Source organism: Coenobita brevimanus, chromosome 50 (assembly GCF_032717465.1).
Source record: "Coenobita brevimanus isolate Jiangsu-jjx chromosome 50, ASM3271746v2, whole genome shotgun sequence".
Classification (NCBI taxonomy): domain Eukaryota; kingdom Metazoa; phylum Arthropoda; class Malacostraca; order Decapoda; family Coenobitidae; genus Coenobita; species Coenobita brevimanus.
In genome coordinates, this window is record NC_137003.1 from 43,974,398 (window position 1) to 44,001,496 (window position 27,099).

The 27,099-nt window shown below is 41.4% G+C and overlaps 1 protein-coding gene across 1 annotated transcript; it reads right to left on the reverse strand.

Moving 5' to 3' along the window:
- Window positions 1-735: 735 nt before the first annotated feature.
- LOC145399766 (uncharacterized) lies at window positions 736-17,078 on the reverse strand. Its single transcript, XM_080272315.1, has 3 exons — window positions 16,788-17,078; window positions 1,056-1,713; window positions 736-959 (listed from the first exon to the last, which is right to left on the reverse strand). Exons 1-3 carry the CDS (start codon window positions 17,076-17,078, stop codon window positions 736-738), a joined length of 1,173 nt encoding a protein of 390 aa, XP_080128441.1.
- Window positions 17,079-27,099: the final 10,021 nt, after the last annotated feature.

A 27,099-nucleotide genomic window follows, 5' to 3' on the forward strand; every position in this document is an offset into this window, starting at 1 on the left:
CTCCAATTGCATTTTACCCGTTGTATTTCTGTTACACACTCCAAAATTCAGTCTCATATACCGTTTTACATGCCTGCTTTTACATTAAGGTCCCCTGTCATCAACGTATTCAAGGTTATGAGATTTTTCATTGCTATCTCTACATCATTATATGACTAATTCTTTACTTTCACAGTTTCATGTTCGAACAAGTACTTGGATTATCTTCATCGTGTAGCCTATCTCATATTCTGTTTAGTGATTAGGCCTGATTTTCTTCGAGATTCTTCGGTATTACCACCTTGGTGGTTGGTGATTTCAAATGCTACGCCTTGTTCCTTTTTTTCGTGTTTCTATCTGGAGCCTGATATTTTGGCCTCTTTTGCATACTATGAGGCCAACAGACGATTCTGTGAACTCTTCCTCGGGTCGTCTGGCCCCGTTAAGACTTACGACATCATAATTCACGTCTCCCATTTCTTTAAGACATATAAACAACACAACTGTGCTAGCCAGGGTCAAGGTGTTATGCATTACCATTTTGAGTTTGCAAATACTTGTTTCACATCGCCAAGAGTGGCAAACAACGAGCTAATAAAAATGGCGGCTATTCAGAGGGATGATGAAATAGGTGTAGCTTTAAAGTTTTATTGCGGAAAAAGATGTTTCAAAATAAGTTAAGGTGTCAGCAAGTCCAAACTAAGAACAGGGTAAAGCCAAGTGAGGTCAGGTTTTCTTTCCTTGACCTTCACGTGCTTATTTTCCATAGCCTCCGCCTGTGGAGCTTCCATACCGGCCACCTCCAGAGCCACCACCAAGGCCCCCACCTCCAGAGCCACCACTGCTATAGCTGCCACCAAAGCTGCCACCTCCAGAGCCACCACTGCTGTAGCCGCCGCCAAAACCACCACCTCCGGAGCCACCACCAAAACCACCACCTCCGAAGCCGCTGCTGCCGTAGCCGCCACCAAAGCCACCACCTCCGGAGCCACCACCAAAACTACCACCTCCAGAGCCACTGCTGCTATAGCTACCACCAAAGCTGCCACCTCCGGAACCTCCACCACTAAAACTGCCACCTCCAAAACCTCCACCTTTAGAGCCTCCACCTCCGAAACCGCCACCCCCAGACCCGCTGCTGCCATAGCCACCACCTCCGAAACTGCCTCCGCCACCGAAACCGCCACCCCCAGACCCGCTGCTGCCATAGCCACCGCCACCACTGCCGCCAAAGCCACCTCCGCCAAAGCCTCCACCTCCAGATCCACCACCTCCAGATCCACCACCTCCATATCCACCACCTGACCCGCCTTTGAATGATCCAAGGTTGAAGCTGATGGTTGCAGTTGCAGGTGCTCCACCGTACCCTCCACCACCACCACCACCACCGTAGCCTCCGCCGCCACCGCCACCTCCTCCACTTCCACCTCCACCATATTTACCACCACCACTTCCCCCGAATCCTCCTCCACCTCCACTGTATCCACCACCGCCTCCTCCAAATCCTCCTCCACCTCCACCAAATCCTCCTCCTGCGCCATATCCTCCACTACCACCACCTCCAAATCCTCCTCCACCTCCACCAAATCCACCACCACCACCTCCTCCTCCACCATATCCACCTCCTCCGCCACCGCCACTACCGTAGCCTCCACCTCCTCCACCTCTGCCTCCGCGACTTCCCGCCATGGCGAAGGTGGCGGCGGTCAGCACCACCGCACACGTTAATAATTTCTGAAAATAAATAAAACAATATATGTAAAAGTTGAATATGTAATAGATAATCTACTCGAAAAATTATCATCATCATCATCATCCCTACGTGTCAACAAGTGAGTTGGTGGAGGGTTGGTGCCCCTCCCTGTAAAACAACTAATTCAGTGTCAAATGGCCACCCTTTACGGGATTATGGTGTCTGGCAATAGAATAGATAGAATAGATCATCATTATCATCATTATCATCATCATCATAACCTAAAGCTTTTAAAATAAAGCAAATATACACAAGAGCAATGTTTAACTAGGCAGAGCTACAGCACGAACGAATCAATCTTCACTGACCTAAAATAAAACTGATGGAGGTGCCTTTACCGTCGTGGTCAATACACTCTGGACTGGATTTTATCTCATTAGCTAAAATGAGCTCTGAGCGACCATGTAGATGAGAGGGAGGTCATGATGGGCTGAGAAACAGATCTCTTTATTTTATCTTTGGTTCAGACCTTAAAACAGACCTTAATTGTATATCATTATTATACTGAAGTAATCACAGTATTGTCTGTGTAGCCAGAAAGCCCAGAGAATATTAATCATGACGGTACCTGTAGAACATGAGTCGTCATATCTGTAATTGCACTGTACTGATAGGGCAGATTTTTGGCAAGTGTCTTCATAAGCATGCCCTGAATCCATCTCCTTAGATATCAGCGGATCTAATGGACCCTCAAGTCGTATCGTTTATAAAGGCTGCAAGTAGTAACCTGGATGATCTTAAAATAGATGAAGTATTAGATCTTATTGTGCGACTGATTGATACTCTGCACACGCCGTCAAAGGCATGACGTGAAGAGATGTATACTGACCTGTATTGATCCGATAGGCCAAAAAAAAAACTCAGTCGGATGAGAGACTGTGCAATAAACTAACTATATAAAGATTAAATGGACTAAATGAAGAAACCAAGAAACCTAATCCGATGTAATATAAGTGAAGCTGATGTGAATGGACATGAAATGTCCTGATGAGACCGGCATAACGTAAGGGAGACGAATGACCTTAAGTAGACATAAATGCAGTTAAGTAGCAGTGAATGGCTCTGAGCTGACGTAAATTTGTGTGGCTTGTGTGGTTCTGTCTGCACTGGAATGGGTTTAGCAGAACTTGAATTAACTTTACTAAACCAGAAAGTATATGAACGGGATGAGTGGGTTTGAAGTGGCCTGGATGGTGATAAATTTACCTAAGTTGTAACTCGACGTGATGTGATATGATCGGCCTTGAAACGGTGTGAAGAACCTAAAAACCAGCACGGATGTAAAAAAAAGAATACTAACATCTGAAGTGAGGTGCAGGAAGCGGACCGTGACTTGGCCAGAATGGACTTGAGGGACCTGAATGACTTTAAAATGACCATACCTGAGCTGTGAGCGCCTTTGTTGGCCATTACGATTGTTGTTGTTCTTTTGACAGTGATACCATATGATGATTACGGGGTGACGGACAGATTGAAACGACACAGGTACACTGTCAACGAATGCGCATGTTTTATAGATTTATTTTTAATTCTTTTTTAATCCATAGATTTATTTTTAATCCTCTGGATCCTACTTCAATTGTGGTATCGAAAGGAACATTGGTAATAACATGAAACACGCGAAAAACAAAAACGAAAGCGAGACGTGGTAATCTTTGTTCCGTCAATAGAAATCTCTCTCTCTCTCTCTCTCTCTCTCTCTCTCTCTCTCTCTCTCTCTCTCTCTCTAAGAAAAGGAAATCGCTCAACCCATTCACCTCGAGTTCGTCATTTTCATTTTCACCTCCTGACGGTTTTTCTCAGCTTAGGGGAGACTTTTTGTTTTCAGTTTTGCCGCTTACTGACTATTTTATACAACTTCAAAAAGGGCTCTCGAACTGGAAAGGTTAATGAAAAGTGTATCTAACCTCACCCGTTTAAAGAAAATAAAGAATTCAAGTGCAAACCTGTGTCTCTTTCCCACCCAAAATTTCCACTAAACGCCAGATCTAGCTGAACATACCGTAATCTAGGCCATCAGCGCCGTTCCCTATGATGTTGATGCAAAAAGGAAAAAGTATAGTTTAAAGCTGAAGAAGGTCGTCTAGAGATTGCAATAAAATAATGGAAAATGCATGATACAACTGGAAGGGTTAATCTTGCACCCCCCTCCCCCCTCCTGCTCAGCGATGATTTCTGAATATATGACATAGTTACGCAGGGTCGGTGGTTCTCTCTCTCTCTCTCTCTCTCTCTCTCTCTCTCTCTCTCTCTCTCTCTCTCTCTCTCTCGTGTTCATTGAGAAATATATAGATGATGGAACCACCAGTGTGTTTCCTTGGCGACTGAACACATTTTTACATTTTAAGACACATTTAGCCTCGTATACATAGCTTGAGTTTTGTGTGTGTGTGTGTGTGTGTGTGTGTGTGTGTGTGTGTGTGTGTGTGTGTGTGTGTGTGTGTGCGCTAAGGGGTTGAATTAGTAAGATCTGACAAAGTGAAAACGATTAAATATTCATGCAGTATCATCTTACACCACAGTAGCCAAAACTTCTAGTAGTTAAACACACACACACACACACACACACACACACACACACACACACACACACACACACACACACACACACACACACACACACACACACACACACACACACACACACACCTCTGAAATGTACTGTAACTTAAAAAAAAAATGATAAAAAGAAAGAAAGAATCCACGCAATCTCTGCCCAAGGGTATGTATTTTGGCGACTCATTCAATTGTGGTATCGAAAGGAACATTGGAAATAACATGAAACTCGTGAAGAACAAAAACGAAAACGGGACGAGGTAATCTGTTCCGTCAACTTAAATCTCTCTCTCTCTCTCTCTCTCTCTCTCTCTCTCGTTGCAGATAAGAAAAGGAAATCGCCCAACTCATTCACCTCGAGTTCGTCTTTTCCATTTTCTTTCTGTCTCCCGGCGGTTTTCCTCAGCCTAAGGGGGGACTTTTCCAACTAGAGAATTTTACCGCCTCCAGTAACCCCTTAAGGAAATCGTCTGGGGTTAATTGGAAGAAAATTCAAGTGACCATGAGAGAGGCAGTGGAGACACTAGACACAAAAGGAAAGTTAATTTTAAGAAGGGCCGAGTTGCGGTATCTTGGGCGGGTTTTCTTCGAGTGCCCATTGTTTTGTTGGCCTTTGGACGCCGTTATTTGGGTGGCTGAGGCCGTGTTGTAATTTAGTTGGGAGGGGTGTGGGTGTGGGTGTGGGTGTGGGTGTGGGAGGGGTGTGGGTGTGTGGGTGTGGGTGTGTGTGTGGGTGGGTGTGGGTGTGGGTGTGGGTGTGGGTGTGGGTGTGGGTGTGAGAGGTGTGTGTGTGTGTGTGTGTGTGTGTGTGTGTGTGTGTGTGTGTGTGTGTGTGTGTGTGTGTGTGTGTGTGTTGCTTGCCACTTGAAGGTCTGTTTGCATGTAGGTTGGAAAATGTAACATCTATACGTGGGGCCTACGAAGAATGGCATATTACCGGTACTCGTATGTATGGGCATGTGTCTGTATGTGTGGATAATGTGTTTGGAGTTGAGGATGTGTGTGTGTGTGTGTGTGTGTGTGTGTGTGTGTGTGTGTGTGTGTGTGTGTGTGTGTGTGTAAAGAGATGCTCACCATGGCTGTGTAGTAGGAACTGTGAGTGAGGAAGAGGGGCCTGGCTGGCCTTATATACTGCACTCACACCCACCAGCTCACACACAAACACACCCTCATACCCCCTCCCCTCACCCCACACCGCCCTCCCTCCCTCTGACCTTCCTATCTCTTCATTCCCCCCCCCCTCTCCTTGCCAATTGCTTAGTTTCTCTTATTGCTACCCATTCTCTCTCTCTCTCTCTCTCTCTCTCTCTCTCTCTCTCTCTCTCTCTCTCTCTCTCTCTCTCTCTCTCTCTCTCTCTCTCTCTCTCTCTCTCTCTCTCTCTCTCTCTCTCTCTCTCGTATTTAGGCTACCATTTTTTGTGCCCTTCTCACTTCTCACCTTTTATCCATTCTTCCAAATCTAATAGGGAAGAAGCTAATGAAGACTATAACTCTAGGTTCAAGAAGTCTCCCCTTCCTATCATGATCAGTGTCCTAGTACTGCAGAGAAGAGGTTAATGAAATCTATATCTAACCTCTCCAGTTATCATCATCATCATCATCGTCTTTGTAGAGAGGGAGAACGTCTTGAAATTGTAGGAATAAGAAAGAAAATAACGTCTGTGGATTGATAGGGTTGATCTGCTGCCCACTACCTCCACCCTCATTTCTTTTCCTTACACGCAACGTCATCATCTTTTTCATTAATTTTCATCTCCAACCTTCACCACCCCCTCTTCAGCCTTCATATTCCACGTTCTCCTTTCCTCATTTCCACTCTACCTAACACTCCCCCAAGTTCGGCCTTCGCCTTTGATTGACCATAGTTTTGCATGATTATCGTGTACTTTAGCATTGTAGTTTGTGCAAACGATCACTATTTAAGAATGTTGTAGCCCGTTTGGTTGTGTGGGACCTGATTTCAACTGAGTTTTCACCCTTCACCTTTCTTTGATTCTGAGGTTGCTGAAAACGTAAAGAATATGAACTTTTTGTTTTTGTTTTTAGTGCTTGTGATCATATATATAGTGCAAAAAAAATCTTAAAAGTCATACCTAAGAACTTAAAAACATTCGTTCCTTGTGAAACGTGAAGTTGCGAAAATCGCGTTCCTCTTTCCCTGGGCATACTGTTCCATAATTTTCAGAGCATTCTCTTTTGTTTCTAGATCTTACTTCACCTTATCCTCTTGGTAAGAAATAAAGTTAATTCTCTCCGACAAGGAGAGTATGTTTTCACTCCTGTTTGTTTGCTTGTTTGCATGCAGGATTACTTAGAAACTAAAAGAGAGATTTAGAAGAATCGATTATCTTTTGGGACCGCTTTTTGTTTGTTTGTTTGTCTGTTAGCAGGATTACTCAAAAACTAAAAGAGATTTTTGACCAGATTTGGTGGATAGATTGTCCATGTCCCAGGAAACACTTGATTAACTTTTGGGACCGATCCGGATCGCATTACGGATTCTGGATCCGGAAAACACTTTCTGTGAAACCCTAATCAATGATGAGAAAACGTAACCCATATGAACGGTTGTTTGGAAATTACCGGTACGTTACCTTTGTCGGAGAGATGAGCTCCACTGAGTGCCCCTCTAGCTATCTACCGTATACACTAAACAGTGCAATTACCGGTAGGAAATAAAGTTAATTGTTTATTTGTTAAATAGCGCTACGTCAAATATAAATATTTTCATTACCGGTAGGTTAATTTATGTAAAATTTGGTAAGATACGTAGAAGGATTAGGATGGTGACAATGAAACTGGAGACAATGCACGGAGGCATGTAGTATTTTCATTTATCCTTTTTCCATTTTTTATCGATCTCTCTTAATCTGACTCCTACCACAGCATCTCAACCCATACCCTGCTCATCTGTTGTGTTCTTGGTTTCACATCTGTATTTCTGCACATTTCTGTTGCCTACCAGTACTGCAACTGCAGTGTTGGAGAGGGTTGTCTTCACGTGGTGGCACCAATATGACTGGGTGTTGGAGCAACCTGGTTATACGCATGTCCCTCAACGCTATCCATATCCTCTAAAAGTATGATCTGCAGTGCACAGCATTCACATTCAGATGTGCTTGGGGCTGGAACTATTACTACACATACTGCTGTTCCTATATTCAATCAGCAGTCTTACACCCACACTTGCACATAGGCTATATATTACTGTATGTCTTTACCCAATTTCAGTTTGCTTCCCTCATCGTCCTTTTTCGTCAAGCAGTGCAGTTGGGAACCAGGACATAACGATTGTGGTTCGTAGTCTACGGGAAAACTGAATCTTAAAAAATATATATTGTCTGTCTCAGTGACTCCTGTAATCGATAGGTATAAGTCATAGCTTGCTTTTGTCCTTTTCCTACTCCTCCACTTCTGACACTTCACTTGTCAACATTCACAGGTTATATGAAAATCATCCTCTCACTCTTACTTTTACCTGCGGCGAAGCCTACAGGTTTATAAGTGGTACACCTGGGGATTTTATTTTTCTCTCTCTTTTTCTCTCCTTCAAGGAAAGTTCTAATACCTGCTCTTGGAGAGCTCTGAGCTTTTTTCTTATGAAATACAAAATTGCTCAGCTTGAAATTATGAGTTGATTTAACTTGTCTCTTGTGTCAGCTGACGCATCAGCTGTTAGGCGATTTTCATATTTTTTTTTTCTTTTTCAAGGAAAGTTCGAATACTGAATCTGGTCTTGGAGAGTACTGAGGGATTTTCGTTTGAAATTCAAAGTTGCTTAGCTTGAAATTTTGAGTTGATTTAACATGTCACGTGCTGCGCCAGCTGATGCATCAAATGGCTGCTAGGCGATTTTCAGCTTCGGACGTAAGGAGGCATTCTAACAACTTTCATATGAAAAACGACGTTGCTCAGCTTGAAATTTTCAGCTAGTTGATATGACGTCATTTGTTGCATCGACTGATACATAGTTTCGCTGCAGGTCTGTGAAGGTAGTCTCTTCTTGTCTTGCTTTTGTAGATGCAGTAGCCCTACTCTTGTCTTTTCATATCAGCTGTATGTCCACTTAGGTTTTATGACCACTTTCACTCCATCATGTTACGTTACTGTTTACGCTTTTGCCTTTGTACACACTTCTGCTGTGCTCTGCTTCCTCTCCCTATCTTTCTGTTCTTCTTCCTTCATTTCTTGGCTCATTCCTCTTCCTTGTCCCTCCCTCTTCCCCACACTTCCCCTACCCCCTCCCTCCTCCATCCTCTGCCCCCACTCACCGCAGGTCTCTTTGTCCCCTCCCCTCTCCCTGCCATTCACGGCTGCTTTTTCCCACTTCCATCCCTCCACACTCCTTCCCCTCCCCTCTCAATTGCCCTCTTCCCCTCCCCAACCCCTCCTTTTCCATTGACCTTGAACTTTCTACTAGCTATATACTTTGCATTTTTTACTCTTGCTGCTAAATTGCTCTCTCTCTCTCTCTCTCTCTCTCTCTCTCTCTCTCTCTCTCTCTCTCTCTCTCTCTCTCTCTCTCTCTCTCTCTCTTCCCTTGCGTCTTATTTACCATTTTTTGTGTCCTTGCTTCTCACCTTCATCCATTCTTTCAAATCTTCTCTCAGTGTTTCTCCTTCAATTGTTCTGTCCTTCATTATCATTTTTTCTTTTACCTCATTCCTTAGTTTCCTTCGTTTCTCTTCTTTCCCCTAGTTTTCTCGACTATCTTTTTCTCTCCTTTCTTCTTGGTTATCTTTTTCAATAAGATTTTTTTTTTCTATATCTCTCTGTGTCTTTCAGTTCTTATTTCTTATAACTGTTCTCATTACCTCCTACGTCTTTAATATTCCCTCCATCATCATCTACTTTCCCTTTCGTATTCTTACTTCGTCTATTCCTTCATTCCTATCTTCCCTACCTCTCTTTCTCCCAGTTTCTCTCCATCATCTCCTCTTTTCATTACTTTTCTCTTGTCCTTCTTTCATTACTTTCGATGTTCTCCCCTCCCCCACCCTATGCTCCCTCTCCTTCCCTCCTCCTCCTCCACATTGCCTCGTTCGCATCCTGTCTTCCTCTACTATCATCTTCCTTCTTTATACCTCCTTCCGCTTTTCACCATTTTCTTCTTCGCTTCTCCTTCTCTCTTTATTTCCTCCTCTCTCATCCTTCCCCTATTTTAATCTTATTTTCCAATTTTTCTTCCCTCATTCCTTTTGTATTCTTCATCATCATTCCTTTCGGTTCCTGGGCTCAAGTTTCCAGCCTTTTTATCATATGTTTTGTCCTTCTATATCTTTTTCTCCCCCCCCCTCCCCTCCGCCTTCATTCATTCTCCTCTTCATCTACTTCCTTTGCCGCTCTTCTCCCTCCCTTCCTCTCCTTCCCCCCTCCTTCTCTTCATTCCCCTCACTCTTTCCATTCACGCGTCCTTTCTTCTAATTTTTTATTTACTTACTTATGTTTTTTTTGCACCTTTTTCTCTGCATCTCTTCCCTCTCCTTTTCTCCCCTCTCCCCATCTCCCCTCCCTCCAGGTCCCTTCCCTCCAGGTCCCTTTCCTATTTCCCTCCACCCCATCTCTCTTCCCTCAACCCCAGCCTTTCCTCTCCACTCCATTCCCCTCCATCCTTCTTTCCACCCCCACCTTTCATTTCTCCATCCCCCATCATCCCTTCCTCCCTCCCCAGCGTTTCCTCTCTCCACTCCCAAACTTTCCCCCCCTCCACCCCAGTCCGTTCCCCCTCCATCCCCCCACCTTTCCTCCTTCTCTTCCATCTTTCCTCTCTTCCCCTCCACTTTTCCTCACTTCCCCCTCCTTTACCTACTGTGACCCTCAAATCACAACTCATGCATGCTCTCTCTGTTTTCTCACCTGCGACCCAGATCCACCCCATTTTCCTCCTCCTCCTCCTCCTCCTCCTTCTTCTTCTTCTTCTTCTTCTTCTTCTTCTTCTTCTTCTTCTTCTTTTTCTTCTTCTTTTTCTTCTTTACCTACCTGCATACTTATTTACCTATTTTGTGCTTGTTTTTGTATAAGTACAAAAGAGACCAACTTGTAATGCATTAGTATTTTCAGAGTTTTGATCCGATTTTAACCAAACTTGGTCAACCAAGGGGTTAATATGTCGTTTTTTAGAACAGTAGGTCAAAGGTCATGATTACTTCGCAAAGTGAGAAAAGTTTTATCCAACTTAAACCAGACTTGGGGGAAGGGTGAAGGCAAAGCCAAGGATGAAGGGATTCGATTTTGAGAACAACCAGTCAGAGGTCAAGGTCACAGGATAAGGTAAAAACTCGATCTATGTATGGTGTAATGGACTGGTATTTACTAGATGTCTGTCACCATTTATTGTGCTTGCCTGCGCTAGTTTTAATTGTTCTGTTATATCCAGACGGTTTTATTAAGCTTAGGGAAGACTTGTCCTCTGGCGGGATTAGATAATTATAGGCCACCCTTAGGCTAGAAGAGGTCAGTAAAATCGTTCAATAAAATCGTTTGGTGAAAAGCTTGTCATCGCAGTGAAAGGAAAAGCTTATGACGTCTACGCTGTGATTGTTTGGATGCCATTGCTCCTTTGCTTTTGTTCTTCCTTGTGACTTCTCGTTGGCTTGTTTGACTCACTGAGCTTCTGTTTTTTTCTTGTTTATGACGATTCCTGTGTTTGTTCGACTGTCAGCTCTTCTCTGATTTTGTTCTGTGCTCTTTCAATCCCCGTTATGCACAGAATGTTCTAATATTCACACGTGTTCTTGCGTGCAGTGATTGAGGGGAGGTTCTGTGGTTGAGAGCCCCTGACCCGTGCACTGTATTTTTTGATTGTGTTAACAGACGAGAACAGAATTGACGGAGGAGGGAAAGAATGCGATGAGAATGGTGGTAAAATGTTAAAGTGAAGGATTGCATGAGGCAGGGTGACTTGGACTGTAGGCATGGAATAATGATGAGTTGTAAAAGAACGGATTTTTTTTTTTTTTTGTCAATCATCTCATAGATAGATATAGATAGATAGATAGATTGACACAAATAGATAAATAGATAGGTGGATATAGAGACGCAGATAGAAAGTTGCGCACGCGCACGTATGTTTGTGTGTGTGTGTGTGTGTGTGTGTGTGTGTGTGTGTGTGTGTGTGTGTGTGTGTGTGTGTGTGTGTGTGTGTCAGTTTATTTCAGAGCACTTGACGTTGGTATCGCTTCATTATTTTACCATTTAGAGTTTCAGTGATTTTTTTATATAGATACGTAACTTTTTTTTTACTTGATCTTGTTCCGATGATGAACCTAAGATTATCAAACTGCTGTTCTTGCGGTAAATGGGCCTCTTCGCCACAATGCAGATTCTACAGCACTCCTCTCTCTCTCTCTCTCTCTCTCTCTCTCTCTCTCTCTCTCTCTCTCTCTCTCTCTCTCTCCCCACCGTTTACCTCGTCACCTGTCTTCATTATCGCCTGCTCCTGATCCTCCTCCTTTTTAAATTTTCCTGTCCCATCATCATCATCATTATCACCTTTATTGCTTTCTGTCCTCCCTCATCCACCTCCACTTCCTTGTCACCAGCTTCCAACCTCTTCTGTTTTCTCCTTTCCTCTTTTCCTTGTTCTCCTTAGCTTCTTTCCACATGTTACTTCTCCTCCTCCTCCTCCTCCTCCTCCTCTTCTTCCAATTACTCTTACTCTTCCTCTTCTGCCGTCTTTTGATTTTGCTTATTTTCAAATATGCACATGACAGCACATTAAGTGACCAAAAGCAGACATTTGGAGAGCATTAATCTGTGACTGTGCAGAGTGAAGTTCTTTTATAGTAGAGGGAACAGCAGCAGCAACAACAACAACAACAATAATAATAATTATTATTATTATTATTATTATTATTATTATTATTATTATTATTATAATGATAATAATAATAATAATAATAATAATAATAATAATAATAATAATAATAACGATAGCAATAGTTATTTTTGCTTTGATATCTGATGCGCATAGGAAAAGCAAGGTTAGGAAATACAGGAACAGTGAATTCAGAGAAGAATGAATAATAGTTAGCAAATACGTAAACAGTTGAAGAATGAGAAGAGGGGAATTGTGAGTAAGGTAGAATGGTGCAATGGTACAGGTATGAGCAAAAGTTCATAGACAATCTGTGGCAGTGTAAAGTGTTGCATTAAGAAGTTATACGTGACAACAATAGGAATCATACAGCAAAAGAATATGAGAAGGAAGGAAGGAAGGACGGATACTCTCGTTTAGGATGAAGTGAGAGCTATGGAAGGTACGACAAATGGCGAGCAAAGAACTGTCGGTAAATATTTGCTCAATGTTGTATATGATGAAGGAACGACTTGAGTATCTTTGGACCCGTATTCCCGTTTCTCAAGGAGTCTCCCTAGCACCTGTTCCTTAGTGATTTATTTTTGGATACGGGTTATGAACATAATTTTCTTCGTTATTTATGAAGGGTATGGAGATATTAGAATGATTTAACTACCACAAAAGAGGACAGCGAGGTGAATTATGCGGAATAAATCGATTAGGAAGAGGTATTAGGGAGCTTCCTTAACCGACGGGCCCACCCTTGATATACTCAGGGTTTAGGAGTCTCGATGTAGTTGGAAAGTAAAGAGAAAGACAAAGAAGAAGAAGATGAAGGAGTTGGAGATGAAGAAGCTGAAGAAGAAGAGGAAGTAGAAGAAAAATATTAAAAAAAAATAATGATAATAATAATAATAATAATAATATGATGATGATGATGATGATGATGACGATGGTGAAGAAGAAGAAGAAGAAAAGTTGAAGAAGAGGAAGAAGAAGAAAATTTGAAGAAGAAGAGAAAAAAGAAGAAGACAATACTGATGATGATTTAGAAGTTGAAAATGAAGAAGAATGAGTCGGTTCTTTAAAAAATCAACTATAATTTTTTTTTAGCTTATCATCCCATTTATTGAATATTGCAGATGATATAAAAAGTACCGTAATTCTAAATACTCGAAGGCCAAGAAGGTGAACAGCTGCCGAGTTAATATTAATCGCTTGTAAAAAAGAAATCTGGTGGTATAGTGGTAGAATGCTCTGCTCGGGGTGATGACTTCGCCTTATGAGAGAGAGAGAGAGAGATAGAGAGAGAGGAGGGGAGACAGACAGACAGACAGACAGACAGACACCAGCACGCAGACAGACAGATAAGCAGCGACACACACACACACACACACACACACACACACACACACACACACACACACACACACAGACGGATCGACAAACAGACAGACAGACACATACATACAGAGGCAGACCGAAGATTAAATAAGCTGCAATCACAGGAGTTCACAGAAATCCACCATGCAATATGAAGTGAAGGTTAGGTGAATCGTTGAGGCAGACGCACGCAACGCACTTTTGTAGAGCACCGTGACTGCGAGATATGTATGTGTGTGTGTGTGTGTGTGTGTGTGTGTGTGATTTCGCTTTTGGTTTCGTTGGGAGATGGGGATTTTTCGTTGCATTTTTTTGGCGCTAAATGTCTGTTTTTACGCCTCTACGGGAAAATAATGAGAGAGTTTACGAGTTCAGGTATATGTATCAGTAGTATCAGTAGTAGTGTCTTTTTACTTTATCTTGACCTAAAATTGCCATCTCCATCCAGAATGCTAATTTGTGACACTTGATTAACGCTACAATATGATGCTAGTCACGAAAAAGTGCATTACAGAGACTGTTGAGCTGTGTCATTGCCTTTTTCTGCCACTGGGCTACGTGAATATGCTACAAAACTACAAAACTTAGGGTCAAGCTAAGGTGAAAGATTTGTATTTAATATTCGTTGCATAATAAAAGCAATAGCAGTAGTAGTAGTAGTAGTAGTAGTAGTAGTAATAATAATAATAATAATAATAATAATAATAATAATAATAATAATTTATTATAATAATAATAATAATAATAATAATGATAATTAATAATAATAATAATAATAATAAATAATAATAATAATAATAATAATAATAATAATAATAATAATAATAATGATAGTAATAATAATAATAATAATAATAATAATAATAATAATATATTATTATTATTATTATTAGAAATGTTCCTAATAATAATATCATCATTATCATCGTAGTAACAACAATGAGAAGAGGAAACTCTCAAGCAGTTCAACATTTGGCCTCGTCTGTGACCTTGACCCTCGATCGATTGCTCTCAAAGTCCCATTCTGAACCCTTCCTCCAGGTTTAGTCCAAATTTTAAACGTATTAGGTGACATTACCTCAGAACTGGACTTTTAACCTTCCCCTGTGACCTTGACCTGATTGTTCTCATAATAGAATCCATTCTTCCTTGTATGACCCTGAATCCTTCCACAAAGATTGATGTCAGTTGGATAAAAAATGCTTAAGTTGAGCTTGATATGTGCCCTTCCTCCTTGACATACTTGTTTCAAAATCAGTGTCGATCCTTTGGCTAATCTTCAACCTCCCATCAATCTAGGTCCAACCCAGGTAAAAATTATTATATATAATTTTTTTCTTTACTCACAGAAATATGGGTCGAAATTTCACTTTGCCCTGTGACTTTGACGTTGGATTGTTGACGTTTGATTGTTGTCAGAGTCCAACCTCTTGGTTTTTGCGTTACCCTCAACCATTCCACATAGTCTGGTCTGAATCGAAAAACAGCTGTATACACTGACTTTATTAGATGAAACTTTGACGTACCCATGTGACCCTGACCTTTGATCAGTTATTCTCAAAATCTGTAGGTTAACCCATTGGATGTCGTTGTAGTCCCAAACCGAATTGTCTTAGTCTGGTCACACACACACACACACACACACACACACACACACACACACACACACACGTCGAGCAAAACATAACCCCCCTCTTTCGCTACGAGATGGCTGGTGTAACAGTAATCTATCACGAGTCTTTGGAGCCATTGTTTGCCTAACGACCCCCAGTTTAAACACTCACGCAATTTCAAAACAAAATTCACATTTTTTTATGCTCAAGTTCTGTATGTTCATCACGACTTTAATTAACATTGGCATTGTTTCATAATGATTCTCTCTCTCTCTCTCTCTCTCTCTCTCTCTCTCTCTCTCTCTCTCTCTCTCTCTCTATGATTTGGCCGAGAATAATGAAAAGTTGACAGTGAGTGGAGAAATTATTTGGCGTGACTTGTGGACTGAGTGGAAGGTTGTGTGGGTGGAGGAGGATGGATGAAGGAGTGGATTGGTGGATGAATGGGTGGAAGACAAGCTAAGTAAGTGGACGGGTGCATGAATGGATGGATTTGGCTTTGAGTCATTGGATTAATGGTGGATAAGTCGTAGAGTAAGTGGATTAATGGAAGGATTAGTCATTGAGTGAGTGGATAAATGGGTGGTTGATCACTGAGTAGGTGGATTGATGGGTGGATTAATGGTTCAGTAGATTCATTAGTGGATATTTGGGTGGATTGGTGGGTGAATGGTTGAGTAAATAAATGAATGAGTGGATTTATAGACGAGTGGGTGGATTAATGGATGAGTTAATGAATGAATGTGTGGATTAATGGATGAATGAGTACACTGGTGAATGAATGGCTGGCATAGTGGATTAGTAGCTAGTTGATTTTGTGGATGAGAGGTGAATTTATTGCGTGGGTGGATTAATAAATGAACTAGTGGATTAGTGGATGGATAGGTGGATTAGTGGTACAATGAGTGGCTTAGTGTAGGATGGATGTGTGAATAGGTGGTTTAATGGATGAATGAAATTAGTGAATGAGTCGGTGAACTAGGGAATGAGTGGATGGATGAATTGGTGAATGAGTGAAGGATTAGTGATTGAATATGTGGATGAGTGGATGAATGTGTGGGTGAGTGGATGAATGGGTGGATTAGTGAATGACTGGTGGACTGTTTAATGAATTTTTAAGTGAAGGGTGTGGAGTGGAGCTGTGTGTGGAGGAGAGGGTGTTTTGGGTGTGGAGGGGTGGGGGTGTAGGTTATAAAGGGACTGGGATGTGGAAGGATGTGGAATATACAGTATGGTGGTGTGTAGAAGCATACGGTAGACTGTGGTGGAGTGGGAGTGATGGATGCTAGGATGTGTAAGGGAAGTGTAGTGTTGGAGGTGTAATGGGATGGGTGTGTGGAAGAATGTAGAGTGTGGAGAGGTGGAGGTGTAGGATATAAGGTGTGTGGAAGGATGGGAGTGTAGGATGTAGGGAGTGGCTGTGTGTAGGTGTCTTGAGTAGCCTGAAGGGTGTGAAGAGGTGAGTGTATGGGATGTAGAAGATGGAGTAGCGTAGTTCCTGGATAATAAAATGCAGTATTACATTATTAAAGGTTTATTCGCCTGAGGCCGCGACAGTTCCCGACACTGGAATAGCGTTAGCTTTGTGGTTGTGTTATTACATTACCTTAGTATGTACAGGACGGTTCTTTTGGCTGGTTGAAGTTAGTTTTTTTTTTTTTTTTTTCGTTGCCGTTGTGCGATTTTTATTTTCCGTGGCCCTTACCACCGCCATAGCCGCCACCATGGCCGCCTCCCAGACTGGTGGAGAAGCTTCCGCCGCCAGTAAACCCGCCATATCCGCCGATATGTCCTGCGCCTGCACCCACACCGCCTCCATAACCGCCACCCCCACCATGACCGCCACCACCGCCATAACCGCCACCACCGCCATAGCCGCCACCATGGCCGCCTCCCAGACTGGTGGAGAAGCTTCCGCCGCCAATAAATCCGCCATATCCGCCGGTATGTCCTGCCCCTGCACCCACACCGCCTCCATAACCACCACCACCGCCATGACCGCCACCACCGCCATAACCACCACCGCCACCGCCATGTCCACCGCCTCCATAGCCTCCTCCAAGACCGGTAGAGAATCCAGCTCCACCAAATCCGCTCCCACCATGGCCAGCACCGGCACCCACACCGCCACCACCACCATATCCACCGCCACCTCCACCACCATGTCCACCGCCACCGCCGCCATAGCCACCTCCTAGACCTGTGGAGAAGCCGGCTCCACCAAAGCCGCTGCCTCCATGCCCAGCTCCCGCGCCAACTCCTCCGCCGCCACCATAGCCGCCACCGCCATGTCCGCCGCCGCCGCCGCCATGGCCACCAGGCTCGGCTAGGCAACACACCCCGAGGAGGAGAACCAGGGAGGCAAACACCAACTTCTGCAGGAGGATAGGCACACACACATCAACCCGTCAACCCAGTCTTGACAAAGACGTCTTTTATATTCACTTCTGCCAGCCATCAGAAAGTTGTACATATAAGAAAAGACGTTTGGCAATGAATGATTTAGAAATAAGCACCATTAACCTCTTTTTGCATCGGTAGACCCACATGAAATCTGTAACTAAATAAAATCGTGTGGTGAAATCCAGAAACAGAAAACCAGAACAGTTGGAGAACAACGGAGTTCCCCGTGAGAGGTTAATTTTTCGACTGATTGATTGATTGATTCATTGACTGACTGAATGGTTGGTTGGTTCAGATACCTTAATCCATCGCAAGATCGGGAGAAAGGTTACTGGTCTGCATCCAGAATTAATCGTTAACCAGTTGGCCACAACTGACCTGAAAATACCATTGCTGGGTCACGGAAGAACAATTGCAGATGATGTCGCTACATTTTATAATCTGACAGTTACGAAACTGTAACCAATTAATCTCACACATTTGCTGGGATCCTATGATTGCCTTTATGGGTTTCGTAAGCTTTTGATCACGTCCTGGCATTTATCGTGATGAGTGGATCAGTATTTATGCCCTCTGTTCGACGTTAGATATGCAGTATATGTATAAAAAAAAATTATTATTGTCACCCTCTTTCATTCATATATATATTCCAGGATTAATTAAGTCGCTTAACTTAATCCTACTGCTTTTACCTGCTTTGACAATTTAATGATTGACAATAGATTTAACACCCGGAAATGAAAGAGGAAAAACAATGCGTGCTGAGGAAAGAGAAGCATCAGGATGAGAAATATTATCATTATTTTTGCTTCATTGTCGACCAACACGCAAAATAAATGCAGCAGATATCATTCTGAAATCTTGAATATTGCTGTTTTTTTTTTTTGGGGGGGGAGGTGGATCCTGATATGCATTTGAGCTGTAGAATGGCTGTTAATATGACTTTTTTCACCTACGATGCTCAGTAAAGAATAATTACCTATACATTATTATATTTATTTGTACCAATTAAGTGACGTACCTGTAACGTATCTTAATATATACTCTTAATACTTTTGTTTTCTCCATAATTATACCCTATTAACACCTATGAATCACCCTGCAGGTCCGTTACCTTGCATTATTAAATATTCCTCGGATCTCTACATATGTTAGCAGTTGTATGCAGTAGTAATATAGTTATTCATATTAATTATTGTCATAGATTTGTATTTTTATTGCATTCTTGGTTTTTCTTTAAATTGTCAACCCCAAATCTTACCATGTTGGTGTGACAAGAAGCAGAGTAGGTCACAGACACACTGGGGATTCCTCAGCTTCTGGATTTATATAACACGGAACATCTCCATCATTGCCAACCACCACTAGATTTTCTAATTTGATGCGTTTTTTTCTGCCCATGTACCACGAAACAGCAATATATATTCTTCCATTAAATTTGGTGAATCAGACTTGCTGGTGGTTAATATAAAAAAAAAAAAAATGGATGCTTGGTTGTTTCTTGTTTATTGGTGTTGGATGAAAGTTTGTCGATATATGACCCTCGCTGTTCAGAAAACGCGGTGACGTCACAATGAAGTTATTTTTTTCTCAGCCCATTGTTATGACTCGCTTGGTCCTGTCGATTATAAATACATATTATTTTTATTTTTTCCCTCTTTTTTTTTTTTTGTGGTGAAATCCCAACGTGGCGTGATTTTATTTTTTCTCATCCACATCAATTCTTCCTGTCTGTGGCCATTGTGGTTTTAGTCATCCTTGTTTGCCACACTTAGTATTTTTTTTATTATTAATTATTGTTTGAGATCAATTATAGCCTAGTTACCATGCTATGGTGTGTGTGTGTGTGTGTGTGTGTGTGTGTGTGTGTGTGTGTGTGCTGAATGAAGTGATTTGTTATATGTAATCCTGTTGAAAGTTTAGCATGTACGGGAATTATACATTTTTTTCTTATAAATTGCCATGCATTTAATTTCATTTTCAACTCACCATAGTTAGTCTCTCACACCGTGGTTCAGTATACCACTTCCATTGTAAATGGATAATGGACACCTGTAATCTGATGTAAGCTGTAGATTTTTTCCCTTCCCCTGTTCATCTTCTGTTTAAAAAAAAAAAAAATAGAGGGAGCGAAAGTGAGAGACTGAGTAGAAGTATTATGAAAGTGATGCACCCAGTTAGCCCACGCATGGAGCACAGAAGCTTCCCTCAGCTTTCTCCCTGTCCCCAGAAGGGAGGATGGTTGCCTGCAGTAGAAGGGCAACTTTAGTCTGCAGTTCACGGGGTTTATGTTAGGATGAACTTGGAACCACAATAACATGGTCGTCACAAATCTGCTTCACCTGACGCCATGGCATAGTGTTCACCTGAGTATGAGTCATAGGCCTTAACAACTTCCGATTTACTTTTGGAAATGGCTGGTTAATATCCTTTTGTAATTTGTTTATGCAGAATATGGCGATAATGGAAGGATTCATGTAACAGAAGAGAACAGTAAGGTGCAATAAACAAAATAAATCGCCTAGGAAAAGGTGTTAGGGAGCTTCCTTAACCAAAAAGAATACAGGCCACAGAAGCCTGAGCGTGTTTATATGGTACCATTAACCCAGTGATGGTTGGGTAACTCTAGTATTGTATTCTACCTAATGCCAGATGATTTTATGAAGCTGATTGAGTCACAGGAGTTTGTGTGTTAAGAGAAGATTAAATAAAGAAGTATAAGAGGTATTAGAGGTCGAGGAGGTAGAAGAAGATAACGTCTTCACTAGACATCAACAGGTAAGCTAGTTGTGCATAAAGGAGTATATGAGGGAGGACGGTTTATCAAGGAAAATTCGTTCCTAAGTAAGGACAGAGCTGCCTGGAGGTTCCTTTGTAAAGGCTGCCGCCTCCTAAGATGAGGAGTCAGGAGATGGATGGATAAATAGATCAATTCCAGTAGTTCTGTTGCACCTGTAAATCATATGATGGTGCTGAAACGCGAACAATTGATGTATTATAATGAATCAGTAAAAGGAGTGAGGAAGAATAAATGAAAAACTGCTTTGCTCAATGCCAGCCTTTGTGACTTAATTCTGAATGCTGTTGTGACTGTTACCTGCTGAGTGAGTGGTTGATGGTCTAATGGGGTGATTGAGTGAATAACTGTGACCTATTTATCACCCCAATTAGTACAGAGACTTTTTTTTTTTTTTATTCCTGCTACCAGCAAATGATTTAATTCTCGTTACCACCCCGACGATTTCAGTACGACTTGAGAATAACCCCTAGTAATGAAGAGGTTAATTGAAGGATATAGTGAATGATATAGATGTGCCTCAACAGGTAGGCCTGGAATGATAAATTAGATAACACGATAAGTTAGTTGAGTAATGTTTGAATGTATATGGCACTGATGGCTGAGCGAATAATGCATGAATGAATTATATTAACTGAAGTGTTCCATCCATCCATCATCCAATCCTACGTTGCCCCAGGAGGAACGTAGGAGCCCTGGGCTAGGCAGTTGGTCCTGACATTTAAGATAAGAGTGACAAACCTCACTCATCCCTGAGTGGCACTACGTGAGCAATAAACCCCAGCCACCCCAAGGATATAAACCTTCACCGGCTCAATCCGATTGGAGCACAATAATTACCCACTAAACCACCAGGCGCCAAAATTTGGTTATATGGTTACCACCCAGCCTAGTAAATAGTTTCCCGGTGTACAGGAAACCATTTGGCTTGTCACTCAGTGTAGAGTCACCCATAGGCAGAAGAAAGAGGAAAGAATGAAGGAAAGTAAGACAGAAGAGGGAGTGTAAAGTCACTCGTAGGCAGAAGGACAAGGAAAGAATGAAGGAAAGAAAGATAGAAGAAGATGGAAGGAAAGAAGGATGGAGGAGAGGACAGGACAGACACCCGAGAGCAGCACTACATTGAGTGAGTGGATGGTGAGCGCCCCCACTTACCACAAAACTGAAGTGTTTTCTGGTTATTTAATGAAAGAGTGAATGATGCACTAATGGATGAATGAAGTAGACAAAAGCATCTTGATAATAAACGAATAAATAAATGACATGGACGGCTGGGACGAGAAAGCCAGATATATATTAGGTAAGTACTCATAAATGACCTTAAATGAATGAAATAATATTAAGTTTTTGGTGTTTAGTAAGCACCAAGCTGGCCACCATTATCATCACCATCATCATCATCATTATCGTCGTAACCCGTCCGACAAACTTTTAGTTCATTTTTCTTTTATTTATCATTCATACATCATTCTTAATCGAAAATTTAATTGCATTGTTATAAACAGAGTGTCTGGGATCTGAAGCCTGCCTTGCTCTCGGTTTTTCCACTAATTACTGTACACTAGTTTATTGCCCCTCATCTCACGACACAAACATTCTTCATAATAATACTCCGTCACCTCAGTCCTTTTATCTTTTTCTCAGTTACTATCTTCTTCTTCTTCTTCTTCTTCCTTCTCCTCCTCTTCCTCCTCCTCCTCCTCCTCCTCCTCCTCCCCATCATCATCATCATCATCATCATCATCAACATCTTCTTCTTCTTCTTCTTGCCACCGCACGTTTACGTAACTTTATGATCAATTCAGCAGTTATATTTCCACCATTACGAGGAGTCTCCCTTAAACTGAGTAAACCCATGGGACGCCAGCAAGAGTAAATTAATGACATCGGGCATTGAGGGTTAATGGATACCCGGACAGCGTCGTCGGAAGGGACTGTAAACACTCCTGGCATCTAGAAAGGCATCACCACACTGACGGAATTAGTCCCATTACAAAGATTATTTTTCCTTCCTTTTCAGGTAACCACCAAAAGAGTTTATTTAAGTGAGGAGGAATTTCTAGATTTCTTTCCTAATTTGAACGAAATCTTTGGGATGTTGCCTGAAGAAAATGAAGATAAATTAAAAAAAAAAAAAAAAAATCTGTGAAGGGGTTGTTGAAGACCATACCAACCACCTCGAAAAACTTCCCCTAATCTGAATGAAATAAAACTGTTACTGTCAAAACTATAACAAAACGTCACTGTAATGAAAGGGTTATGCTAATTGACACACACACACGCACACACACACACTTTTCTTTTTGATTGGAGAGTTGTTGCGAATGACTGCCCACCTGAGTATCTGCTTGCCGCTCTCCTCCTCGCTTCTCCCCTCCTCCCCCTCCGTGACAGGCATGACAGTGGGCCGTGACAGCCAATGACACGGCGCTGGCATCGAAACAGCGGGTCGGTCTGGCGTGACGGTGGTGTATGTAGGCCACGACATTACCCTTTCACCACGAGGACTTTCTTTTTATAATTGTCATCCCAAACGATTTTCTTCAGCGTAGGGGAGGGTGTTCGGACTGAAGAGGTTAAATAGTGTCTTTATTAGTTCCATTTGACCAAACTGTGATAATGATGATGATGATAATAACAATAATAATAATAATAATAATAATAAAAAAGTAATGATGATGTTTATAATGATGGTGATGATATTAATAATGATAATGGTGATAATAATAACAATAATAATAATAATAACAATAATAATAATAATAATAATAACAATAATAATAATAATAATAATAATAATAATAATAATAATAATAATAATAAAAATAATAATAGTAATAATAATTAATGATAATTATGATAAAAATAATAAAATAATAATAATAACAACAACAACAACAATAATAATAGCAAGATGAAGAAGAAATAGACAAAGAAGCTTCTCACTACAGTTACTTCATTATTTCCCTTCCTGTCTCTAATTTAAACAGCTTAGGAAAGACATGTGAAAATGAAATGCATAAATACAAGTTTCATTACTCCTGCCTTAACACGGAACTCTGTTAAATGCAAGAAGAATTTCCAACAACCGCAAGAATTACTCAGGTGGCTAAAGATGCGATGTATGTCCGCTGAGGAGCGTGTGTGTGTGTGTGTGTGTGTGTGTGTGTGTGTGTGTGTGTGTGTGTGTGTGTGTGTGTGTGTGTGTGTGTGTTTTGCTGCTTTTGTTTACACCTTTGTTGGCATTCTTTAGTTCATCTTTGTCGTTACAGTCGTCATTGTTCTGATCACTGTTTTTTATTTTTATTATTATCATGACAAACATTATCAGTGTTTTCTCTGTCAGCGATATTCAGACACAGTTTCACTTTTCCGTCACGCCTCATCATTTTTCCTCCATGAATAAACACGGATTTTGATTTTTAACAGACGTGGACGTTTCGATTAACATTTTTTTTTACCCCAAGAAAAATGAATTACTCGCCAGCGATAATTCCTGCAAATTTCCCTATTATATTTCCGTGATTTATTGCCAGGCTATCTAGGAGAATAAATTTGACACCGATCGCACGCCTTCCGTAATCTCTTGGGTCAGTGGTTCTAATTCCTTCTCTTCCTTAGCGATATATTTTTGAATGACTTACTACATACTGCACAGAATTTGTTTGTTGCAATTTCCAGACGATTTTGTTCAGCTTAGTTGAGACTTGGAGCTTGAGGGGTTAGATACAGCCTTAATTACCTCATCACACCTAGACATCCTCCCCAAGTTAAGAAAAAGAAATTATTAAGAATGCACTAAGAAATGAATTACCGGAGTCACGTGATTGATATAGTGTTTATATTGCATTACTCATTAACGTTTTAGGCGCATGCACCTTTATTTTATCCCATAGACGTTTATCCATCGTATTTTAGTACTGCTGTTATGACCAATGGAGGAAGAACCTGGATCCTTACCCGTGATCGGAGGGTAAGAGAGTATGAATTACATAAGACATGGAGAAGTTATAGTGCTATTTTTGTTTTAACACTCACGCTGTAAATTCTTGGAGTAAATAGACATTAATATTATTTTTACCCTCATTTCATTCAATTAATACTGTAGTGTGACATGCCAAGTCTTAGTATAATTTCCTCCCGTGTCAGAGTTATAATTTAATATCAGTGCCTAGTGTATGTGTTTTGCTTTTCGTGGTAGTCAAGAAAATCACCTCTTATACCCTACATAGATTTTCTCGGCAAATTTTGCAAATTAATGTATCCTTATTATTGGTGTATAATGAAAGTAAAAGTGAGTGTGTATAGGACTGAAGCCACAAACGGATACCGAAATATTCAGTTGAATTTATTCATATATTTATTCATTTTTTTTTATATTGATCGAGGTACAAGAACGACTAATTGGGTTACAGAGAAAGAGAGGACAGATGATTAAAACTGCGCTGTAGTTTATACTCTTACACGGATCTGTGGTTTTTGATGTAATAAATCTCAGTGTGTGTGTGTGTGTGTGTGTGTGTGTGTGTGTGTGTGTGTGTGTGTGTGTGTACAAATTCTCACCGATTTACAAGACTGATTGAGATGTAGAGAAAGAAAGAGAGACCGAAGGATACACATTCCATTACAGGCAGTTCAGTTAGCCGGATCTGACGTGTCCAGACCCCTTTCATCCTTGAGACAGTTCCGGGTTATAGAAATCGGACCCTTCTTCAAAACCAACGATACCAATCCCGCTGGTAAATATGCGTGACAGACAGTAAGACAGCATGCACTCCGAGCTGTCACATTAACCCCTTCACTCCTATAGCGTATTTTTCACCTACGTTTTAAGACTCCAAGAAAGTGAGGGCGACACGTGCTTACTCTGGCCTTGTTCTGGGAGAGTTGTGATTTATTTATATACTTAAGAGTGAAAGAAGAAGGAGGAGGAGGAGAAGGAGAAGGAGGAGGAGAAAGAGGGTCTTAGACTGGAAACCTGATTTTTTTTTTTTTTTTCAGAACTGAAATTAGAACCAAAATCAAGGTCTGATGATGGCTGGGCACATAGATTGAAGGTAGTCATAGTAATAAGAAAATACTGATTGAGGAAGACAATTCATGAGTTGACCAGTTGCATTTACAGGAAAGACTGAGAGTATAGGTTAACTCCTACATTAGAGTTGGACAGAAAAGGGATGAGAATGCTTTGGTAGACGGGTGCCACACGCCCTTTATGATAAGAAGGGACGCAAGCAGACAATTCAAGCAGGCAGCGACCAGTGAAATGCAGTACCAGTCCTCCCACTCCACCACCCAGCACCATCCCTCGTTCACTACTCTTTTCTCCTCACACCTCACAATTTTTCTCTCCCCTCGCCCTCCCCTCCATTCTCACTCATCACATCGCCCGTTCATTCTTCTCCGCCTCCCTCACAATTTTTCTGCTCCCTTTCCCCGCTCCTCTTCCCCTCCCCTTCTTCCCCCTCCCATCCTCACGCTTCAGGCCCGTATTGAATTCTCAGATACTTCCACCCCATTGTCGCGTCTCATACAATGCCCATTTTCACGGGGTGCTTCATTCTCGCCCTTCTCTGGCCCATTATTCACCACCACTCCATCCCATCCCTCCCATTCCAGTCAGCCCACCCTATCTATTTTTATTCCTCCATCAGATTTCTAGGAGATATCTATGACTTACATCTTGCCAGGCGACCTACAATCTCCGCTTCCATGCCAAACCACCTTCCTAACCAATCCAATTCACTTGCAGTTACACCCATTCATCAGTCCATTCATCCATCTCTTCATTTATCTATTCATCCATCAGTCAGGCATCTTATTCCCCAGCAGTGCATGAGAGTAGATATAATTTTATTTCCTTATTGGCCATTCATTCTTTTGCAGTTTATTTCACGTAACTCAGTGTCAGAAGACGATACTGCAATTCCACATCGTTTCTATAGTGCTTACCTGTAATTAACATAATGATCTACTGTTAATTTTTTATTACAACTCTGTATTTATGATGGAGAGAAGAAAATTTAAGTCCAGGTTAGAGCAAAGAAAGTATAATAATGTAGATAATGCCATAAGTAACAGGACTTCAGGTGGGGGAATGACATCCTCCTACGCATGATCCTCCTCCTCCTCCTCCTCCTCCTCCTATTTCTCACCAAAGAAAATAGTGTACTTCTTGGGGAGATTGTACAGTATTTTTTTTTTCCGGTTTATTGAGTATTTGTCTGCAGTTTATTGAGAAAGGCTTGACGATCATAAGACAAATATTAGCAGTGAAAAGTTAAGCACATTTTCTTAACACTCTTGGGTTTCTGTGACCTCCTCTAAACTGGATGAAATCGCTTGGCGTAACCTGGAAGAGAATATTAGTCATCATCATCATCATCCTTATCATCATCATCATCATCATCATCATCATCATCATCATCATCATCATCATCATCATCATCATCAACATCTCTCATCTCTCAAATCCTTACTGTCAGTGGAAATAGTGATAAGTGGTAAATTGGAGGAGCTTGACGGGGATGGTAATGATGTTTGGTTTCAGAATAGTTTAGGGAAATTATAAGTGTTAGGAAAAAAATCACATAATTTCATGAACACCGCAACAGCTGTAACTAGAAAAACTGATGAAAAGGAAACCGAGAAAAGAAATAAATAAATACACCGGAAAAAGTCGTCTCTTTGCTACAGATAATATCTCTGTTAGAACATCCTTGGTGCTGAGAGTATCATCACGTTCGCTGTGCTGGTGGGAACAATTATCATTGCGAGTAAAGTTATGTGTTTATGTTAGCATTTGAAGGATAATTTT

Bases quoted from the DNA above. Each gene is read 5' to 3' on its own strand.
- LOC145399766 (XM_080272315.1), bottom strand. From the start codon at position 17,078: ATGGCGGTGGTGGTGGTTATGGAGGCGGTGTGGGTGCAGGGGCAGGAC. The intron at 1,714-16,787 runs GTAAGGGCCACG...ATTTATTTTCAG, and splicing joins TGGTGGCGGCTATGGCGGTG to AAATTATTAACGTGTGCGGT. The intron at 960-1,055 runs GCAGTTTTAGTG...GTGGCTCCGGAG, and splicing joins AGGTGGAGGTTTTGGAGGTG to GTGGTGGCTTTGGTGGCGGC.